Here is a 23767-nt window from a genome sequence, read left to right on the forward strand (position 1 = left end):
AAAAAAAAAGAATTATCTATGTGAGATCAAATTGACAATAGCAACTCAAAAGGTTTGAAGGGAAGCCTAGGGGACAATAATTTGGAAAACGATAGTGAGAATAGCAGCACAACTGGAAGCATATAACTGACGTCACTGAATCATAACATGTAGAAACTTTCAAAATGGTGTAACTTTGGCTATGTATATTTTCACCAAAAAAATGGTCCTCAAGGTCGAGAAGAGAGAGTGTTGACATGTCGTGGGGCTGTTAACCAATGTCATAAAACAATATGTGTACCGACTGTTTAATGAGAAACTATTATCTGTAAACCTTCATCTAAAGTACAATAAAAAAAATTTAAAAAAAAAGATTTAATTCTACAAAGCTAGGAAACAAAAGTAAATCCTCATATATTTAATGATCACAACATAGCACTGAGTACGTGCCAATTACTGATTTAAATACTTTATAAATATAAACTCATTAAATCTTCATAAAAACCCAGTGAGGTAGGTATTACTTTTATTCCCATTGTGAAGAGGCCAGTGAGGCATAGAGAGATGAGGGACTTGTCCAAAGCACACAGTTAAGCATCAGAGCTGGGACTCCAACCATGACTGGCTCCAGGGTCCACACCTGTGACTACCTTGCTATGCAGTATAAACAGTCAAACAACAATAAGGCAAAAGGGAACCAAAGGACGAGAGGAAACCTCCCTGACCTTTCCTCACAACAAATTATTATGTGATGGGGAGAATGTTTTATTCTTCCACTTCAGCAAGAAGAATGCCACTCTTTAGTCCAGCAGGCAGGCAAAGAATATTATGAACATATTAGCATGGCTATGAAAACATGACCTGAAAGAAACAGGGGAATCTAAATAAAAAAGGGAAGCTGGACTATAGACAATGACACCTTGCAGTCTTCCTTTCCAGGTAGATTTTCTAAGTGAGAGATTATGTTGCTTTGTGGAATGTGATAAACATTCTACTGGCAGAAGTTTGTATCTGGGCCAGGGCTGTGGGACCCACATTTAGGGACTAGGCAGATACTTGTTACATCAAATAGAAAGAAGTAGGGAAAGACGGAAGGAGGCCAGACTTTATACAGGTAAGTGTGGGAAGAACACATTTTGGGTGCCATTTTGTGAAGAAATCTATTATCTACTCAACTAGAAATAAACTGTCCTGCCTACGTCTCTTACAGAAATTTAGTAATGAGATAGCAAAGCAGGAAGAAGTGAGGACACCTGCCTGCGGGGTCACAGAAGTTAGGGATAGAGTTAGTAACTGGCCTTGGGCCTTCTGTCCACAGCTCAACTGAGTTTTCAAAATCCAAATCTGAGTCGAGTCTACCTACCATATGCCCAAGTCTCATGCGTTGAAGCCTTCTGCCTAAACTTCTCAGCCAGATGCTCCACGCGCTCCAGCCTCCGTATCTCGTTGAGCAGCCATTCCTCGTAGCCCTTCTCGGCCTGCTCCAGCCTCTGCCAAGCCCCGGCAATGTCCTGGAGAGCATGAGGGCGGAGTGAAGGCACATTCATTACATTTCAGCACCCAGCTTCTTTTACTAATACCCAACATCGCGTGTTTGACAGTGCCTTCCTGGATGTTTTCTTTTTCTTTTCCTTCCCTTCCCCTCTACAAATAACCATTACAGTACTTTGGTTTCCAAATGTTTTATCACTGGGGGATTTTAGTTGTACTGTCAGCTAATAAATACCTGATGCTTCTCCAGATTTAACAAAGACTTACAGGATTTTAATTTTCCAGCTAGAAAAGATGAAGTTTCAAAGTGAATCAGTTCAAAACAACTCTTACTCGGTGATGGCGGTCAATTACCTACCCATCTATTCAGCTGTCAACAACTGTTTACAGGGCATCTAGCATGTGCCGGGCACGCAAAAGAAACTTTGTAAGAGTAAACAGCACCTATAAAGTCCCCTACGGGGCTGCGGTGGTTCGGTGGTAGAATTCTTGCCTTCCATGCAGGAGATCTGGGTCCAACTCATGGCCAACGCACCTCATGCACAGCCACCACCCCATCTGTCAGTGGAGGCTTACGTGTTGCTGTGACGCTGAACAGGTTTCACCAAAGCTTCTAGGCTAAGACAGACTAGGAAGAAAGGCCTGGCAATCTTCTGAAAATCAGTCATTGAAAATGCTATGGATCACAAAGGTCTGATTCTCAACTGATTACGGGGATGGCGCAGGACCTGGCAGCATTTTGTTCTGTTGTGAATGGGGCCACCGTGAGTTGGGGGCCGACTAACAGCAGGGAACAACAACATAAAGCCCCCGTCCCTTGCTTTCATGACTGTGGGGAGATAACACACAAGTAATTAACCAAACAAGTTAACTTTAGCTATGAAGGAAAACAAAGCAGGGTCAAGTGATACCGCCGGGAGGGATGGTTCCCTTGGGCAGGTTACACAGAAGACCCCTGCAGAGAGGTGCATTTGAGCTGAGACCTCACCGCAGAAAAGGCAAGCCACGTGAGGAACAGGGCACGGGAGCTCAGGCCGAGGGAACCGAGGGGGCAAGCTGGAAGCCTGAGGAGGGGACGAGCGTGGTGTGTTGGGAGAAGGAAAGAAGGCCCGCGAGGCTGTGGTGCAGGGAGGGAGGGGCAGGAGCTGAGGCCAGTGAGATGCGGAAGGTCAGAAGAGGTAGGGATGATCTGAAGTGATAACAAATAGTAAATAATAATGAATTTGGATTTTGTTATCAATATTTTGGGACCTCAATGGAGGTTCTAAAATAAAAGAAGAAATATCTATTTTCATTTTAAAAGATCACTATGGGTACTGTGTGGAGAATGAATTTTAAGGAGTATGATTCAGTTGAGAAGAAGAAACTGTTGATGCTAACAAGACCTTGAGAAGGTGAACAGGGTAGGTCATAGCAGCAGGGAAGACAGAGTACGTGATCTAATGCCGGCAGATCTAATGGGGGAAGATGAGGCAGGGTCACGAGGAAGCGGAGGAGAGCAAAAACATTTATTAAAGGCCTGCTCTTTGAGAGGTACTATACCACCAGCTGGAAACCCTGGTGGCGTAGTGGTTAAGAGCTACCACTGCTAACCAAAAGGTCAGCAGTTCGAATCCACCAGGCACTCCTTAGAAACCCTATGGGGCAGTTCTACTGTGTCCTATAGGGTTGCTATGAGTCGGAATAGACTTGACAGCAATGGGTTTGGTTTTCGTTTTATACCAGCAGCAGGTGGGAGTCAAGAACTGCGTGATAGTAGAGAGAAAAAGGAATTCCTGCCTGGAGCAAATGGTTAAGCACTCGGCTGCTAACCAAAAGGCTGAAGGTTTGAGTCTACCCAGAGGCATCTTGAAAGAAAGGCCCGGCGATCTACTTCTGAAAAATCAGCCATTGAAAATCTTATGGAGCACAGTTCTACTCTGATACACATGAGTCAAAGCTGATTCAACAGCAACTTTTTTTTTTTTTAAACTGGTTTAGGGAGGAAAAAACTCCAGAATGAAGTGGTTACTGGTCCAAAATTATATTCATTTAACTGCAAAGATTCTAGAAATCAACACTTCCATCACTGCCCACCAAAAGCCTTTATGGAAAGAGGTGGGCTTCTGGGGGGCCAGGAGGCCTCTTTATCTCGCACTCACCGACACCATCTTGCCCTCAGACGGCATGAAGGCAGGCCGGTTACTGATCCTCAGCTTGGTCTGTAGAGTGTTGAAGTTGATCTCCAGCTGGCACTTCTCCTGCACCTTGGGAGGCTTGTGCTTCCGACGGTAGTCCCGGAAGTCCTCCAGCTTCTTCTGCATGGCTTGCATAGTCTTCTCAGGGGTCCGGTTCTCTAGCCAGGGGATCGTGCGACGAATCCATTCCAAAAGCTGTCCCCAAAACACAAAAAAGACTGCTGAAACCACCCCCAGCAAACTGCCCCAATTCAAAAATAGAAGCACCTAATGATTTGGGATGGAGTACCCTAAGAGTCCTAAACGTACAAAGGTGTGATTACAAGACCCCTGACTGAAAAAGGGGGCGCTGTGGCTCGGATGGGATCCTCAGTGTCTTTGGACACAGCATTCACATCGCCATTCCCATCCTGCCCCCACCCACGGCCACTAGTAATCACCCCCATGAAACCATACACAGGCAGAAAACTGAAACACAGCACGAGTTGTGGTGTACAAAAATGGGACGTTCACAGAAAACTCAGGGACCAGACATTAGCAGACAAAATGCTGGATGAAGCTTTCAAATTAAAAACAAGCAAAAAACCTAACGTGGTGGAAATGTGGTGTCATAAAATAGGCAAATGACTGGGTTTACCTTAAAATGTATTTGTACTTTAAATAAGGTCAAATCTAATTAATCTCTTTACTACATAAATGTATTGTAAACCTGGGATTGATTCAATGTCAAGGTAGATTTTAGCATCTATGAAAAGCCACATGATTAAGTGAACATGGCAGTCAATTTCTAAGGATAAAGCACCCAGCTCATCTCTGCAATTACCACCTTTGCCTTAGAGACCACCTGCTGATAATGCACTTAGCATCTGCACTTTTGCCTACTGACCACTTGGAAGATGACAGCAGATTAAAATAAGAAATAGAATAAAAAATAAATAAAACAGTAGTACGCCCATAGTCTAAGGGTTTACGGAGAATCACTAAAAGGCCAAAGAAGACAAGGAAGGATAGATATAATTATTGAGGGTTGTCTGCCCTTTGGTCCTTGTCATGCTTCAGCCCCTAAGTTTATCATTGGTATTAAAACAATGCAGCCAAATTGAATTTTTCCACAGCAGTAGTATGAACATATAAAGTCAATCTCATTAGATTGGATTACTACAAATTACTCTTTCGGAAGACTGATTCCAAGTGTCCTGAAACTTTTCCCAGTGCAGACCAAACAGGAGCCAAATTAAGTCAGAAATCGTTTGGTCTCGAATATGTGTCACTGTGCTCAAGTTCAATTTAGAAAGGATGTGGCTGTGTACCTCACTCGGCCCTAACCTGTATCAGGGAAAACATGGAGCAGTAGTGACAAGACCGCGGAGGTGCTATTTATGCTCTCTAAAGGACATAGAGGGGCTACATGAAAAGTGCCGCTCTAACCGAGAACCTGGCTGAAGAGGCGTGGAAGGCACCACACAAACATGCTCAAATATCTTGGACAGAGGGCTCTGTTTTTGCCAAATCTTCCTCTGGATATTTAGATACACATGTGGCTGATCCACGTCCTCACACAGGCTGGGCAAGCTCCTTTGCCTTGGGTCCCCGTGTGGAAAAAGCTTCCGGATATGGAGAGCACCCTACATGATGCCAGAAGCCAAGGAAGCAGGAAAAAATAAAACAAGGAATGCAATATCCTCAAGGGAGGTCCAGCCCTGGAGGTGCACACTGAGAATGGAATCACACTCTACTATTTGAAACCATGCAAACCCTCTCTACTCTTTGGACTTCTTGGAAAGACCGTCAGGATGACATCTGTGCCAGTAATTATGTTGCTACAAGAGGAACTGCTTCTGAGGTCAAGTGTATTTTCCTTTTCCTGAGATGAAAAATGCAAAAAGAAAAAGAAAAAAAACACTGAAACTGTGTTCACCATCCGTGCCTCACCCTCTGAGTGAGTGTGGACAGGGCTGAGGTCCCCAGTTTCCTTTACCTCACTTGCTAGCCTCTCATATTCTTCCATCAGCCTCTCATTCTCTTGATTCACAGCAAGAACCTTACATATTCTGTTAGCTGCTGTCTCGGCCTGTAAAACACAATAAATAAGCAGAACAGCTCTGTCGACAGGACATGCAGACGCAAAACCGGGTGTGGCGGGGAAGGGGAAGCGAGAATGGTGCAGATTCTGGGTTAGGGTGTCATCAGACTGAGGGGATGGCTGTTTAATACTATGAATAATTTCACACCTTTTTTTACAGTTTTCACACAGACTTACACGGCAGGCTGAATATACTGCAGGGGAATAATGGGGAGATACCATTAGTCTAAAGCACAGGCTTTATAAAACATAGAGCAAGTTAGTAACAGAGATACATGGGTCAAGGAAACCAAGCTCTTTGGTCCCTGCATGACTCCCTAACCACTCTGCTGATCTCGTGATCATGAGGTGGAAAGTCTCTGAATGCCATTAGCATGCTGAAATCAAAGCAAAAATTATTGGGCCCTAAATATATATATAATTGCACTTGAGATCACCTCTTCTCCTCAAAAGACTACTTAGCACGCACTAGATGGTATCCTTCCACTCATGGCGACCCCACGTGTGCAGAGTAGAACTGCTCCATAGGGTTTTCATGGCTGTGATCTTTCAGAAGTAGATTGCCAGGCCTTTCTTCCAAGGTATTTCTGGGTGAGTTTGAGCCACCAACCTTTTGGCTAGTAGTTGAGTGCTACATCGGGTCACTGTGAGCTGGAATCGATGGCAATTTTTTTTTTTGGTTTTATCATTCTACAAAGCTAAGTCTGCTTCAAGGCTTTGTTTAATCTACATAAGGAGTCACGGAGGTAATAAGTACTTCTCTGCCCTTGTTTTGTGGAAAGGGGACTTGGGTCAGGAGTGGAACTTGGGCCACGATTATGTAATGAATCCAGAAGAGGAACTTGCCTGCCCCAGCTTCCAGCCACAGCCTGTGCCACACCCTTGGCTCTAAAGCCCTAAAATGGGCCAGTTTCCAGGTATTATCATTTCCTGGTGATGGTCTCAAGGAGATCACAGAAATAGTACATACTTTGTCCGCCCCAGTCTATCGGCACTCTCCAAGTAGAGATACTTGCAGGGGCAAAAAAACAGTAACAGGTGAGTATACAGAACTCTGAAAGACATTCCCCCCACAACGTCCCTCAGGCTATTTGTCTCGAGGAATGTGTACTTTCTGGAGGTTCTAACACTGATAACCCTTTCATTCATTCAGTTCAAATAAGATTAGTCTTTAAAGAAGTTAGAACAAATCACTGAACAGTGAAGGCAATTTCTAGGCAAAGGAGAATGAGGGCCATTGGAAAGGCATTCATTTCTCCTTGTCAAGTTCTCTCTTCACTGCCCAATGAATATGGCTCCATTTCAGGGGTACTTGTTTTCTTTTTCCTATAACACAATGTTTTCACAATTTAACAATGAAATAAAAAAAGTATACTAGAAGGAAAGAGATAAAAACACTTCAGGAACTATATCTAAAGTTAAAGCTGTTAAGAAAGTATTCACAGTTTGGAACTTGCCATGTTAGATAGTTATAACACACTTAGAAAGAGTCCAAGGTAAGATGTGAAGCGCACAAACACACACCCAGGTACACACACAATGAAAACCGATGCAGAAGAGCGGCACAGCAACCCAGACGGACGAGTGTCAAATACCTGCTCTGCTCCCGCAAAAGCATGGTAGAAGCAGGAGACGTATGTCATGATAGCTCTTTCATCGGGTTTGGGAGTGTTCACAATGTCTGAAGGGAGGGAAAAAGTAACACAGAAAACAAACACACACATGGATGAAGAGTAGAAACTAGGGTGAACAAGGGGAAGAACAAATTGGTTTGTACGTATCAATTTCCTGTGTGTTTCCTGGGCCCAGAATCCGAGTCTCAGGAAGACTGTATGGTACTAAAACGATCTGTGAGCAGGACAATTGAGCCAGCATCTTTTTTTAATGATCAAATTGAGGGTTTGCTTTCTCCGCTACCCCTTGATGGGTTTTCAAAAGCACGTTCATCGCATTAACATGTGGACCCATCTGCTGCATATCAGAGCTTGTTATTGCCTCCTAGTCACTCAGAAGGCCTGCATCCGCTTGTCTTTTGACCCTATCAGGCCATCTGCCACTTTTGCTCTGATGAATGGATGTCACTTTGCAAAAATGCTGGAAATACCAGCAGAGCTCTCCTGCCCCATCTCTCTTGCCACTTCCCTGCTCCTACCCTTGTAATTTGTTAGCTTCTGTCTGCAGACTGCACTGGCTTGTGTGAGGATGAAATTCACCGGAGACGGTGTGTCTTGTAATACCTTCTATGCATACGCATGAGCCCTGGTGGCGCAATGGTTAAGAGCTCGGCTGCTAACCAAAAGGTTGGCAGTTTGAATCCACCAGCCGCTCCCTGAAAACCCTATGGGGCAGTTCTACTCTGTCCTATAGGGTCACAATGAGTCAGAATCGACTCAACGGTAATAGTTTTTGGTTTTCATGCACACACAGTACAACTGTGCTTCACAGGGTTTTAAATGGCTGATTTTTCAGAAGCAGATCACAAGCCTTTCTTCTAAGGTGCCTCTGGGTGGCCTCAAACTGCCACCCTTTTGGTTAGCAGCTGAGAGTGATAACCATTTGCACCACCCAGGGAACTCCACACACACTTACCATGCCATTTACAGTCATCGTAAACTGTAACCAAACATCTAAAGAGAAGGGTATTTGTCATCTCTATATTCGTGTTTGTATTTATTATGACTTTTGCTACCATTTTTATTAGCTGTTGAACTAATCAACAGGTACAGCGAAAACAGAACCATGTGAACACACATCCTTTCCTCCTCTGCCTTACCAACATCATAATTTGGTGCACTGCTTCTCAATCTTGTTCTTAAACTTGGTTCAGTCAAAGGACAGGATGAAGTTAAATACTTTATAACTCCCTAAGGTGAAACCTAGTCATTGGGTTTACAGAGGATATTATTAGAAAGGATGTGGGGTTGTGTAACAGTATGGAAGCTTCTGGAAACAAACATGAACAGCTTACTCTTCATGGAGAAAAGGTAAGTTTCAAAGAAAACTAGACTAAAAAAGACAAACAATTGTCTCCTCAGAACTAGACAGGTTTCCTTACTCTTAGGAGAGAAAAAAAAGAAAACAATTGAAAAAAAATTAAGACACAGAAGGTGAAGGGTGAGAGGTGACTCATCTTTTACAGCCTCACCTTCTGTGCACCAGCAAAAGCATGATAGTAACAGGAAACATAAGTCATTATGGCTCTTTCGTCAGGTCTGGCAGTGTATACTAAATCTGTGTGGAGAAAAGAAGGTTAACTGCTTGGATGTTTTGGTAACATCAGGTTTCTGCTAAGGACTGCCTCAAGGGTAGGGGCAGAGAAGTCAAAGTAATGAATCTCCCCCTCCCATCCACACACACACCTATGTTGTTAAAATTTTGCTGAAATCAAAGAAGTCAAACCTGCAAAGTCATTACTGCCTGTGTGCTTTTTAGAACTGCCAAGGGAAATCAAGGAACTGCCAAAGAGAAGGGCAAGACTAGCTCAGAAGAGCCCTGAACTAGGAAGAGAGTCACCTATGGTGAGAATTGTTGTTGCTAGCTGCTGCTGAGTCAGCCCATGATTCATGGCAACCCCATGTACAATGAAACAATTGGCTGTGAATTGAACAATGTTCCATTGTGATCTATAGGGTTTACATCAGCTGATTTTAGGAAGTAGATTGTTGGGCCTTTCTTCCTAGTCCATCTCAGTCTGGAAGCTCCGCTGAAACCTGTCAGCATCATAGCCACATGTAAGCCTCCACAGACAGATGGATTGTGGCTGTGCATGAGGAGCACTGGCCAGGAATCCAACCTGGTCTCCAGCATGGGAAGCAGGAATTCTACCATTGAACCTCTAGAATTCAACGGAATGCTAGCATCTGGGAATACACAACTGCATATCCCCAGGAACTTTCTATCATTATACACACCAAATGCCCAAGGTCACACAGATTCCTGTTTCAAGTCCACATAGAACACAGCAGCCACAAATCTAAACCTAACACTCACCGCAAAAAAAGTTTGTGAAGGCAAGTAGGGAAACAATATTCATAACATTTTAAAAATATGGTAAAGAGTAAAGATGAGGAAGACTTTCACCAGTTTTCACCACAGATGACAGTTTATAGATGAGGTCAATGAGCCACTGGAAAATCTCCATTTAGATTTCAGAGATCAACACAAATAGAGAAAGTAAGGTCAACGGCAGCAGACAGGAAGGCCAGGATTCCCCAAAAGGGATTAGCGATCTGAGAGGAGGACACCTGGACAAGACATTACAATAAAAGAATGGCAGAAATAAGCCATTTTTAATATAATGCTATGGTGATTGTAAGTCTGAATGTATCTAGCAAAATACAAAGGGCAACACATGGGGGAAATCTGCTGGGCAGTTATATCATAACGTAACATGCTCCACACTCCAGTCAGCGAAGTTCACAACCCTTTGCCAGCTGATTCTTACAAGAAATTACTGTACAAAGATGATAACATAGCATGAACATTTTTTCTGAATGATTCAAAAGGGAAGAAGAAGAAAAGAAACAGAAGATTAGAATGTGTCACAGCAGAAGAAATTAGCATGATGTTAACCCATCTCATCACTTGGAAAAGATAAACAGGATAGATGTATGCCCAGATAATGGACTCAGAGATGAAGTAAAAATCCAAGAGCTGAGAAGAATGTTAGCAATGCCAGCAAAAAATGATGATGATGATCCTGATAATAATCATAAATGAGTTTTTGAATATGAAACACCCTCAATCTTAGGATATTAGGGAGGCATTAATGAACTGAGAAATGAATTTACTAAATGTCTCCTATTTACTCCTTTCTCTAGTAACCTGGCTATTAATTCAAGCGGGTAACCTCTGAGTGGTTATCTACCATATGGGTAAGTCCAAGGGAAGACTACACAAATGTAAACTTAGTTTAGAGAGGAGGGATGGACAAAGAGGAAAAGGATATTTTCTATGCTGCTTCTTCATTGTTTTTTTACTTTCTCCTAAAGAATTTTGGAGAAACCATAAGCAGAATTCTGAACAGTGTGTTTAAGTGTTAACACCAATAATACAGGGATTTGATAAAATGATTAAATTAATAAATAGAAAAAATTTGAGTCCACATTGAAAGATCACAAAAAATAAAGAGGAACGAAGACTGACTAATTGACTATAATCAAGTTCTGTGCTTTTCCCTAATAATGATAATTAGTGGAAGCAGTGGGCCTTTAGGGAATAATAATAGTAACAACAAACACTGATATAAGAATATCAGGTTCCTTGAGGTCAGGACCCTTATCCCATACATCTATCTCCTCCAGTACCTGGCTGAGGGGCTTCATCAGAGTAGATGCTCAATAAATGTGTGCTGAGTGACAAATGAGCCATGAATAAATGAAATGAATAAATGGTCTCAACAACTCTGTGCTTTAAACGGTGCGCTATAGGCACAACTCACACCTGTCCTTCGCATAATAAAGGGCATCCTCGTCACCAGGACGAGTGATGCTAAACTGCAAAAAATACAAAAGCTCCTTCAGATCTAATGAAATTACATTTAGACTATTTAAAAATGCAGTGTGGAAGTCTGGATGGTACACTGATGCCTAAAATGTTCTACATTATATTTCAATTCTATAACTTCTACTTGGAAGGCTTTTTTTCCTTGTGTAGTCTTAAGTACTCCACAAAGAGGTTTATCTGCTGTGTTTGTGTCTATGTGGTAAGGAAAGTACATTATGTTGTTGAAAACACAGAAGACAAGAAGTCTTTCTCTGAAAATCATTAACCAAAGCATTCTGTTTCTTAGCCAAAGCTGTACTTTTATCAAACCCTCTCACAATAGTTTTGCTGCCTTGTTTTTAAGCAGGATTTTAAAAACTAATTTATGAGCAAGCTACACATGAAATTCTCTACTAGTCACGTGGCCAATGACAGAAACTTGTTAGGACTCACAAGTACTTCCAATGCAACTTGGCTGTAAAGTTTTACAAAATCCCCATGTGCAGCCATAACACATGCAGCCCACAAATTTGTACGTAAGTCAGTAAACACCGTTTTTATCTCACCTTCAGCATCTAACATTTTAGGAATATCCAAGTGCTTCTCTGCAATTTCCATGGCCAAGTTAATATTTCCTATTGGGTCATCCTGCATAAAAAACAATATAACCAGTTTTAAAAAATAAACATACTAAATGGAACTTACGAATAATGTTTTTTATATGTCTCACTTGGAAGAGACCTATCTACCCCCCCACCCAACCATTACAGTCCAAGTAACTTCTTGTTTTTTCCCACTCACTTTGAATGTTTGGAGAAAACATCAAAAACTATGTTAAAGACCACTCAATCCATGCACACTGCAATCCATAAATGTGAGCAAGGGGTTTACAAGCACAAACGCGTTGAGGACAGGAGGCAGGTTTGTCAAACATTGTCTCATTGACAAGAAAGAACACCCAGAAAACTCCTTCAACCCTGTTAGCAATGAAATTGAAACTATTCTAAAAGAAATCATGAAACATAAATTTCCCAGATCTAGAGGTGCATTGTGGAGATCGTTTACTCCAATACCCTTATATTAAATGGAAGGAACCTGAGACATAGAGAAGTGAAGGAAATATGCTAAGTGAAACTTTTGGATCACAAAACAATGTTTGCTACAAGGTGACTACAAAAAGCAAAAAAGATGTTTCTACGTTAAAGATTAGAAGAGATTCTAAAATCTTAAAAGTGTAAGTGAACATGGTGAAGAATTTTTGTACATTATGTTCATCTTCCACCATTAAACTGGTTTATATACATAACAAGATAAATTTAATCTGAGGTGTACAACTGAAATACTGAAAAACTAAAGGACTTGATATTTTTAACATTTAATATTAGATTCAACGTCTAATGAAAATGAACTCTTGTGAGTCTAAAATAGGATGAGGGTATATGTGAGACAGAAAAATCAAAGTGAAAAGCAGCATTATTCCCAGGATGAATGTAATGAATTTTAACATCAAAACCATTTAAATATTTTAGAAACTCTGCAATGCTATGCAATGAGCACAGTCATTTTAATACTGAGAAACCTGAAAAGCGCAGGCTTCAAGAACACAGAGTGCTAAGTGAAGACACCGCATCAAGCGTCCTGGCCTCTCAGAATATACAGTTATCCCTGGCATAAAATATTTCAACTAAATGTTGTTTCAACAAAGCATATAATCATTTGACTGAAAGCATCCATATCATCAAGCAAATCTTACCTGAATATTTTATGGAATGTCTGTAAACACAAATAGTTGAGTACAAGGTTCTCTCTCTCTTGTGATTTTAAGAGTTTGGTATTAAAAACGGAGTAATGATTATGAGACTTTATGAAAGCTAGCTCATTTAGACTGTAAACTTAAAGAGATAAAATGTAGCAATTAAGCACTTCCTGTCTCAGGGACTGGCTGTGTGGCCTTGAGCAGATTAGTGAACTTCCCTGTGTCTCAATTTCTTCATCTGTAAAGTTGGGATAATAACAGTATCTACTTTCTGGGGTTACTATGTATCGTGAACGAGCCCTGGTGGTGTGTGGTTAAAGTGATCAACTGCCAACCAAAAGGTCAGCGGTTCAGAACCACCAGCAGCTCCGCAAGAGAAGGATGTGGCAGTCTGCTTCCGTAGAGATTTACAGCCTTGGAACCCTATGGGGCTGCTGTGAGTTGGAATCGACTAAACAGCAGTGGGTTTTTGGTGTATTGTGAAGATTGGATGCATATGCAAGTATGTGTGTGATTTTATATACACATACACACATATACATATCTGTATTTATATATATATTTAGAACAGTGCCTGATAGATACAGCACTATATAAGTGTTAGCTGCTATTGTTATGATCATTTTCCCACCCATCTTAGATGGCCAATCACCATAGGCCTACTGACCTAAAAAAAACTGACCACTATAAACTGCTAATGAAACTGGATCTATCCAGTACAATCCCCTTCATTCTGCAAATGAGATAAAGCTCACAGTAATTGGGGGGGAAAAAAGTACACTGTCTGTACATTAAGACATTTCAAAATAACTCAGTGCATAAGACAACGCAGGTGTTGAAAAGCTAATAAACTCTGGCTGCTCAAATGTCTCATACCGTATTAGAGCACTGCAATATTCATCTTTGGAATACAAGGGTAAATTCTTCGTGTGGTACTCTGTGGTCATGGATTCAGGCCAGGAGAGAGGCGGTGGGCAAGTGATCATTTAAAAGGTGGTGAAAGTCAGGAAACTCTTCCAGCAACCACCCAAGACACAGGTGAGGGCCAGCATGCAGCAGGAGCGGATGCCACACCAGACACAGAGACACAATGTGAACAGCCAGTTAAACACACCAGCAACCAGGAGAAGTGTGATGTAATGACCACTTGTAGGAACGTTTATCTGGACAAGCAATGCATCAGCTTTAAATCTTTAAGTGTCCTTATGTCTAGGGCAGCGTAAGACACCCACTACAAGATTCAGAAGGGGCACTTAGTTCTTTTTCCATCACAGATGACATTTTTAAACTACTTTTAAAGAGAGAATTCAAACATGTATTTGAGACTTAAGTATACTAAGGCTTAAGCTTAAAGGAGAACTAAAGCATTCTAAGTTGAATTTTCTGAAAAAAGAGAACTTTTCTAAGGCTTCAACTAATGTCTTAAATCAATAGTGAGATACTTATAAGTGTCCCTTCTGCCAGAAACAAGTTAATCAATTCTGAGTAAATAGGTCTGCAACTAAATACTCCAGAAAAGATAAAGGAAAATTAAAAAAAAAAAAAAAAGTAGTAGTAGTAGTTTTGGAGTATTTGAACCTTTCTTTCCCCCAAAAAATATACACTTTTCTTTTTATATCTACAGTCCAGGAATGGAAAATCTCTTAAGAAACACTACATAAAAGCCTTCACATTAAATGAAGCCAAATCAACAAATGTTTTAATTTGCGCAAAGGAGGTGATGTGTTTTTAGGTCTTGTCCTTGCCCTAATTACAAGAGAGAAACGTTTTCCTGGCTACCCATTCGTCCTTTTCATTCTGTGAAAAGCTAGCGGAGAGAAGACACCTCTTCCCAGTGACTTTTTCTGGAGTTTTTGGTGTTAGTGGAGTGCTGATGCGCTCATCCCGAGAAGACATGCGGAGGCGCCTGAGCCAAGACCCAGCATGCTGGCCACCCAGAATGACCTTATTAAGCTTTGAGTAGTCAATGAGGTCAGGTCGGTGTCTGTGGATAAGTGCACAGAGTCCAAGGCCGTCTTTCCAGCTTCACAGCCGTTGAAAAGAACAGGAACACACGTTAATCAAAGTAAAGCAGTGGCAAGGTTCTGCTCTTGGTCAGATGTTGGCCTGAAATTTGGGACAAGTAGTCTCTACCTTACTTCTGTCTGTCTGACTTAATGTACCCAGCCAGCGCCTTGTGGCCCTGTGAGCAGCCCTCTTCTTCCCTTGTTCCTTTCTTTCCACCCTGCTGGGGCCCATCCCCATGTCCTGCCCAAGTCTGTTCTGTGTGGGGAGAACTGGCGGCCACAGGCGGGAAGGCACTACTTGACCATTACTTCTCCTCTCTTCCGTCACTGCCCTTCCAGGTGCAGATGTCCCCCCAACCCTTCTGCAAGTCTCCATTCTACTCCTTACCCCAGGGTCTACCCAATAAACATACACAAGGACTTCTGCCCCAAAACGTCCAGGACAGACTTTCTCCCAAGAGTTCTCAGTATACTTAAAAAGCTACCACTAGCTCCCAGGTACTCCTCTGTCTTTCTTCAGAAGGTTGTTTATTTTAAAAAACACAAAACAAAGGCAAAGGTACATAGGTACCTGAAGGATTGGAGGGAAGGAAACATAATCAGCAGGGGGATTTCGATTTCCAGTCTGTTTCCCTACAGATGCCGGCACTAAACACTCTTTAGACAACAACAGGCTGTCAGCTTGCTGGTGAGGACCAGCAGGTTCAGGGAAATCAGGAAGCGAGAATCCTGTTCCTCAAAAGAAACCCTGGTGGGGACATCAGGGCAATACCGTCAAAGGCTACAATCAGGCCCAATCTTGGGCCGGAGGAAGAAAAGCAAGAAGGTGCACAGGAAGCAAGTCTGAGACCTCCATGCTTACACTGGCAGAAGATCCCAGCCCTTCACAGCTCCTGCCATCCACCAGACAGTGCCATGGGGACAGGGAAGGCTCCCTTGTCTCCTGTGTACTTTCACTGCCAGGCGCAATGTCTGACACTTGGTAAACACTCTCATAATTTGTCTAATAGAAAAGTCTCCCTGATTTTTCCCGTGGCTCATCGTTACTCTTCATTCCTCTGATTATCCTAGGCAGCCCAAGGGCCTGTTTATATTCATGGGCAGCCCACCATCTAGAAGGTGAAAATATAATCAACTCTTCTACTTACACATAATAACAACAAAATATCTGCATGAGAAAAAAAGACTGAAGCAAATAAAAAATCATGCTGTCATACTGTCAGTTCTACTCTGTCCTATAGGGTCACTATGAGTAGGAATCGACTTGATGGCAATGGGTTTTTTTGGTTTCGTATTACATTTGGATTTCATTCATCCAGTTTCCTGTAATTTTTCAAACATGATTTTCCTACTTCTCTTGAGTTCCAGCATAGCAAAGCTGAACGATTAAGCATCTTTCATGTCTTGAGCTGCTGAAGAGGCAGAGGACCAGGGTGCAGTGAATGCACAGCCACACATAGACTCTGCTCGCCTTGTCGCTGAGGAGCAATGGCCATTCCTGCCTTCTAACATGGAGTGCCTGGTTGATGCAAACGGTTAACATGCTCAGCTGCTAACTGAAAGGTTGGAGGTTCCCAGTCCACCAAGAGGCCCTCGGAAGAAAGTCCTGGCAATCTACTTCCGGAAAATCAGCCATTGAAAATCCTGTGGAGCACGGTTCTACTGTGTCACACATGGGGTCGCCGGGAATCAGAGTCGACTCAAGGGCAACTGGTTTTTCTGCTAACACCAGTGGAAGGCCAAAGTAAGGTGCATTCTTACACCTCAAAATTCTGAGGAACCATTCTGGCACTGCATAATACTGAGGTATAAATACAGTGCTGTTTTTCTAGAATCCTAAACCTTCATCTAACTCTTCCCTGTGAAAGACCTTAAGCATCAAAAATGCTATAGCCTTGCGTCTCCCACATACAGAAGAAGAAAAAAGTATGTAAATAAACATTGTTCTCCCCAGCACCTGTGGGTTCCAGCAAGACCCTGTGGACCCTAAGGACCCTGGCTGCTTACCTAGTGTGGAAGTTCTGTATGTTCACATTTCTATAAGGAGCCGTTTTCCGCTGACACCAAAGCAGCAGACCTTCTTTGGCAGAGGTTTCTAGAAGGAAAGCCAAGAAAAAGTGTCCAGAGGAAAACACTGACCACCGAGTTCACACACTGCCCTGCCCCCTTCTGGGCAGACATCACCAGTGGTGGCTATGCCCACATCCATCACCTCTTGTCACAGCCCCAGTGAAGCACTGGCGTTGGACTCCAGGGACTGACTTCTGATGACATTTCAGGGACTTCAAAGGGACAATGCAGGAGCAACCACTAATTACGACATAGAAACTGCTGAAACCAGACTGCAGGGCTATTGGCAATTTACCCCTTTTTACGGAAATAAAAAAGGTGTGTGGTTTATGACTTAACTAACCTATGATTCATCTCACTAATAATTTATATTCTTTGATAAATGGAAATTCACAGAGGCTACTACGTCCTCAAACTTATCCCCTTATCCAGTGATTTCACAATACTTAAAACGACTTGACTGGTAAATTTCAAGTGTGGCCAGCTGTGACTTGAAAATTGAAAAACACCACCACCCGGTGGTGACCGTGACAAGGTGCTGCTTTTGAAGTCAGGTCTACCTCTGCAATAGCCGTGGAGAAGAGATTTGCTAGTCCAGCTGATGCAATGGTGTGAACAAGATTTTTAAAAATAGCATTTCTTCTTTAAAGAGAGTTCAACTGTTAAAAGGTTTAAATTTAGAGGTAAATAAAAATTGACAAAATTATTACAAATTAGTCTTTCTTAATAAGCAGGAGGAACTTTCATGAACTGTCTTATTTTCATTAGCATGAAGGGAAGGTGTTTTAATAAAGCTGTATTTTTAAAAGTTTGGAATTCAGTCTGTTTACTAATCCAAGCTGGCTGTCATTCTTGAGCCGGATGACTGAGGCTTTAACATCATTATATTTTAGCTTGATTTTAGATGACAGAAATGGATCTCCAGTGCTAGAAGGGAATGATCTAACTACATTATACACTCCTGAAGTGCAAGTCTGCAGGTTTCAGGTTACCTGGTGCAATGTTAGGCAAATTGTAGGTTCCTCATGTGTGCTGACGGATTAGCAACTAAAATCGCTTAAAAAGCCACAGTCAGAGGGTACTCTGGCCTGGGCAGTGCTACGAACAATGCCTCATCCCTCACCAGCTCTGGCACATGGTCACAGAGTTAGGGAAGGCTGGCTAGTTCAACAATTCAGGCTGCCCTTGAACATCTTCTGCAGGTTTACATTTTGTGATTTGGGGGCTAAACAGGCAAAGTTCTAATTTTAAGAATGTCAACTTGACACTTTTCAACTCTGCTGCATTCATCAAAATATCTCGGAGTGCAGGGGGAGTAAAAGACTCAAGATTTCTGTCTTTAGTGGCAGTGCCACAGATTAAGATTCTGTTACAATGAGGAAACGGTTATTAGGCAGAAAGACGTACTGACAATAGAGACTTTTGTTTACAAAAAAAGAATTTGGATTTTAATAGGTTATTTTTTTGCACCAGGACGAGGGGGGTGGGACAGTTTAGCTGTAAGCCTGAAGAATTCTGTCATAGTTGTGAACTTATTAGTAAAATCAGTAATAAAGAAGCTCAATAAATGCTAATTTTTAAAAGCTACTTCTGTTCTGAACATGTGCTCATTTTTTTTTCCCCAAAAATGATTCCACCCCCATGAATGAAACAGCATTGCCAGGGTCTTCCCCACACAAATATAAAACTTACAAAAACCTAAATCACGTATCTTTCATTCAACCATGTAAGCGACTGTTCAATTTTATGATACCCTATTTAAATATTTAATTCATAACTCAATTTAAAAATTGCTCTATCTGAATCAGCTTTTTAACCATTTCATTTACCTTCAACTGAAATATCCTGAATAGCAAAGCGAAGGATGATGGTCCAGATCATACCCAGGGTCATTTTCACATTGCCATCAACAATTTCTTTAGGTAAGAGAAACAACAAGAAATTAATGTAAAGACACCATTAGCAGTACATCAGTTTTTCCTATCTGTAAGTTTGGCTTCAGAGCTATTGGAAACATACATATGGAAAGACCAGTGTATGCTGTTATAAGCATCGCAGTGGGTCTAGTTATAAATATGGTATTCATAACCAAATGTCTCAAGTTTAAATGAATTCCAAGCTAGTGATAAGCACAAACCTTGCATATGCATTATCACTGAAAATAACCAAGGAGTTTCCAAAGCTCTGCAACTGTAAGCGAAGGTTTTAAATAATCCAAGACAGAGAACAGTCTCTTCTTTGCTTTGGTCCTCGGACAGCGCCCCCAAGTGGTAGTTATGCAGGAGTCAGTTATGTACAATGAGATAGATTCAGGGCAGTCCCAGCTCCTACCAACATGGCCGTGCTTCCTAATCTCCCACAGAAAATCAGGAGGCCACTTCCTTCCTGCTAATTAGTTCTTTCTGGTTCCTGTACTCAGTGTGAACAAGACATATATAAATAAGCCTAGAGCCTAGTCTCCCATTCATGGTACCATTTGTTCTCATCTCCATATGCCCAGTACCTAGCAGAGAACTCGACCGGAAGCAGGCACAGTAAATGTTCCTGGGAAGAAGGGAGGGAAGGACGAATTGGGTCGGAAACCGCACATCACTCTGAGGTCAGTATGCCAGCTGGGCTATGCCCATCAATCCCTCGTTTACCTTCCGCCCCGATTGACACCAGTTTCACGCCTTTGCTGGCTATGTAATCCAAGGCCTTGTTGACATTAGCAATTTTGTGGAATCGCATTTTCCCTCGGTCAGGTTTGGGCAGCCTTTCCCCTGTCAGATGAAAAAAGAATAGTGTAGACACAGAGAAAATGAACCTTGATGTAGGATCAAAACACCAAAATTCAGAGTCTGTGCTTTCCTGAAACAGTAAATATGTCACTATGTCCCTGGTTTCTTTACATGAAAACCCAGAGGGAAATGTAATCAAAAACCTTTCATGACCAACGGACCGGGGGAAACCACACTGTTAAATCCGTGTGCTTTTCAGGTGTGCTGGGAGAGGCTACTTGGGACCAGGAGGCAACTTCCAACGGAGTAAAGGGAGAAGCTGCTTACTGTCCCTGGAGTATCTGGCACTGTTGGCTAACTGCTAGAGGAAGCTGGGAGAACCTAGTTCAAGTCACAGCCGCTGCCAGGGCTTATCTGAGCCTGGTTATGAAGACACATGCATCAGGAAGACTGGCCAGCAGCCTTTCCAGGCACACTTCTTCGAGTGTGATCCATTCTCTAGTCTAAGGTCCAATCCAGCCAAGGAAAATTCAGGACACAACATAAACCCACTGGAGTTTTAACTCATGTTTTCAGAGTTATGCTAAAATGTCCACTGGCTTTTTGGATGTGAGACGATTTCTGGGATGCACATAAACAGCTGGACTAAGAGCGCAGACGGCAACAACAGCAGACAGTCATATATGTGTCATGTTTTCTTCTCTTATTTTGTTTCAAGGTGGGTGGTGTAAATATTATTTTAATAAGTCAATTTGAAACAGAATTCACTTCTCTTTTAGAAGAGAAAAATAATTCCAGGCAGACTGCTCTTTAGAAAGAGTTTCTTTGCCAATAATGCCATGTCCTTGCCCGGCCAGGTTAAAAGGGAACTTTTGGGGCAATCATCTTTAAATGGATGCTTGTCTACTGCTTACACAGAGAAGTATAGTATAGAACCAAGACCTCTAAAAAATGTTTTACCACCAACCTGAGATGACTTCCAAAAGCAGCATGAGCTTAAGGCCATTCCTGAAGTCTTCCTCGATGTTCTCGATCTGGGTGCCAGCCTTTCGCAGGTGGGAGTTACACCAGGCAGTGAAGGTCTGCAAGGAAACCAAACACTGCTGAGCACAGGACCACCAGCAGCCAGATTCCCTGCGGGAAACACCCAACACCATATGCATGCTGGGGAGCCCACGTGGCAGGGGCTCCTCGGGCCTTCCAGAGAAAGACTGAAAGGTGAGATTTTAGTAAATACCCTCTTTAGAGACCGAAACTCATTTATTTGACATACCAACTTGAAGAATTTTTGCCTTTAGTTTAAAAAGGTACCATGTTTACACCTATACCTTCACCTTTTGAAAACCTCTTACTCTGTAGGAAAGATAGTCTTACTCTAGTGCAGCGGGCGGGTGATAACGTGTACTAAGTATAAAACAAAAGATAGCAGGAACCCATCACCACTAATTATCTACTAGTTTCTCCTGGATGGACAACAGTTTTAAACTAGTAACTAAATCAATTAAACAAATTTGCAGTGCAGTCATTCACTTAATAATACTAATAATGACCTCCTTCTGGCATATTCCAGGCCCTGGACTAGACCTGAACTTTCACAAAAGGACAGATATACCCAGCCCTGGAAGGGCTCATGGTCCAGCCATGTTAACAGATTTCTAGGGCAGTCTTCAGCAGAAAGACGGACTATATATTAAATGGCATACAAAGTCATTCTGTTTATTTTTCAAGCTTCTTCTTTTAACTTGGCTTCCACTTAGGCACTATTTCCTGCCAAAACCAGATTAGAAATGCAGCAGGCAGCTGCTGGCTAGGAATGCAAACTGTCCCCCAGTCTTACAACAGCTGCTGGGCTCAAGAACAAAGTGTCTGCCTGGCACTTTAAACTTGGTGGGGAGACACACAAACAGGGGCCGTGTTAAAGATTAGAAAGTCAACCTCTCAAAAACAGGCTGCTTCCAAGTAAGACTACAAAAAGATATAGTTCCCATAAAAATTATTTTCCCATGCAATAAGAGGATTTTCAAGCCTGACTAACAGCCCCTTATCTCAGGAACTTTGTGGTGGCATTCATTTCTAAGGTGAAAAGAAAATGTAGACATTTTCTTGGATTTTTGGGTAATGAATTTTACCCTGAAAGCCTAAACTAATAATTATTGCTTCTAAAACACACCTAAATAGAAGAGAGACTCTAAGCCATTTACTCTAAGTCTGTGCTGTCCGATCAATATGGTAGCCACTAGCCACAAGTGGGGGCTCTTTAAATTTACATTAATTAAGATGACATAAAATTAAAAATTCCATTTCTCAGCCACACAGCAAGTGCCCACTCACTACACGTGGTTACCTACTGTATTAATGCAGATATAGAACATTTCCATCATCACAGAAAGTTCTACTAGACAGCACTACTCTAGATAATTAAGCTTTGTTTTTTGATGCTAAGAGTCTATTATTTACTTACTGAAACACTAATTTTATTTATTTACTTTTTGAACCGGTAATAATACATTTTCTTGGTTCAAAAATCAAGTGATACAAAAGGGGATATAAAGTGAAGATCTGCCCTCTCACCCTCGTTCCTACCTACCTAGAGGCAACAAATGGTATGTTTCCTACGTACCTTCAAAGATACCCTATGCGTATGTAAATACAGACAGACGTATGTTGTTTTGTCTGCTTAACACAAGTCATAGTATATACATTGTTCCGCACCTTGTTTTTTTTTACCCATTTAAAAAAATATATAATCTACGCAGGAGAAAAGTGGCATGCAGAACTCAAATTCTAGTAAAAAGACCAGATATAACAGTCTGACTGAGACTGGAAGAACCCCAGAAAGCATGGCCCTCAGCCTCTCTGTCAGTCCAGCACTAAAACCATTCCTGAGGCCAACTCTTCAGACAAAGATCAGACTGGACTATGGGACATAAAATAATACTCGTGAAGAGTGTGCTTGTAGATACATGAGACTAAATGGACAGCTCCTGTCCGGAGGTGAGATGAGAAGGCAGAGAGGGTCAGGAGCTGGTTGAATGGACACGGAATATCAGGGTAGAAAGGAGGAGTGTGTTGTCACAGTATAGGGGAGCAATTAGGGTCACATAACAATGTATGCATAAATCTTTGTATGAGAGACTAACTTGAATTGTAAACTTTCACTTAAAGTACAATAATAAAAAAAGGTAAAATAATAATAATAATCTACAGATCATTCCATATCCGTATAGACCATTCTTTTTATGGCTGCCCAGTATTCTACTGTATTGTGTATACCAGAGTTTATGTAATTAGCTCCCTATCAAGGGACATTTAGGTTGTTTTAAATAATTAAATTCTTACAGTAAAAATCATCAAAGGCCCTTTTTCAGGAAGCAAGAGTATTTTAAAGGGTTTAGTTTTGTTTTATCTGACAATATTGAGACCAATCATATACCTGATTTTTGGGGAAAAAAGCAAGAGAATGGAAAGGTTGTGATAAAAAACTGCAATTGACAGAGAGAAAATATAATGATATAAAATATTTATAGAGTTGTTTTTATTTAGATTCTACTTCAAAAAGGCAAATTACTGAGAAAGGAGGAAACCCAAGAATCAGAGAAGGAAATGGACTACAGGACTGTCTACATGAACCACTGCTTCCTTTGCCATGAGACCAGAAGACTTAGATGGTGCCCAGCTACCACTACTGAACATTTTGATCAAAGATGCTATAGAAGAATGCTGATCAAAAGGGGGAAAATGCAGAACAAAATGTAAAATTTTCATGGAATCCAGACTTTCTAGAGCCATGGAGGCTGGATGAACCCCTTAAAACTATTATCCTGAGATCATCTTTAAACCTTTGTCATGGTTTGAACTATGTCCCCCAAAAAATGTGTGTATCAGTTTGGCTGGGCCATGATTCCCAGAATTGTGTGGTTGGCCTCCATTTTGTGATTGTAATTTTATGTTAAAGAGGATTAGGGTGGGATTGTAACACCACCCTTACCCAAGTCACATCC

General features: G+C 41.7%; 1 protein-coding gene across 1 annotated transcript in view; it reads right to left on the reverse strand.

The window, feature by feature from the left end:
- The window catches only part of ACTN2 (actinin alpha 2), a 79554-nt gene that overhangs the window by 20855 nt on the left and 34932 nt on the right, over window positions 1-23767 (reverse strand). Inside the window, exons 2-11 of the mRNA XM_004372792.2 lie at window positions 20734-20848; window positions 19689-19808; window positions 18876-18962; window positions 16984-17071; window positions 14915-14993; window positions 11781-11862; window positions 7326-7411; window positions 5626-5718; window positions 3612-3842; window positions 1343-1490 (exon numbers count right to left, since the gene is read on the reverse strand). Of these exons, the coding sequence (XP_004372849.1) occupies window positions 1343-1490; window positions 3612-3842; window positions 5626-5718; window positions 7326-7411; window positions 11781-11862; window positions 14915-14993; window positions 16984-17071; window positions 18876-18962; window positions 19689-19808; window positions 20734-20848 (1129 nt within the window). The remainder of the gene's footprint in view (window positions 1-1342; window positions 1491-3611; window positions 3843-5625; window positions 5719-7325; window positions 7412-11780; window positions 11863-14914; window positions 14994-16983; window positions 17072-18875; window positions 18963-19688; window positions 19809-20733; window positions 20849-23767) is intronic.

Source organism: Trichechus manatus, unplaced genomic scaffold, assembly GCF_000243295.1.
Source record: "Trichechus manatus latirostris isolate Lorelei unplaced genomic scaffold, TriManLat1.0 scaffold00021, whole genome shotgun sequence".
Lineage (NCBI taxonomy): Eukaryota > Metazoa > Chordata > Mammalia > Sirenia > Trichechidae > Trichechus > Trichechus manatus.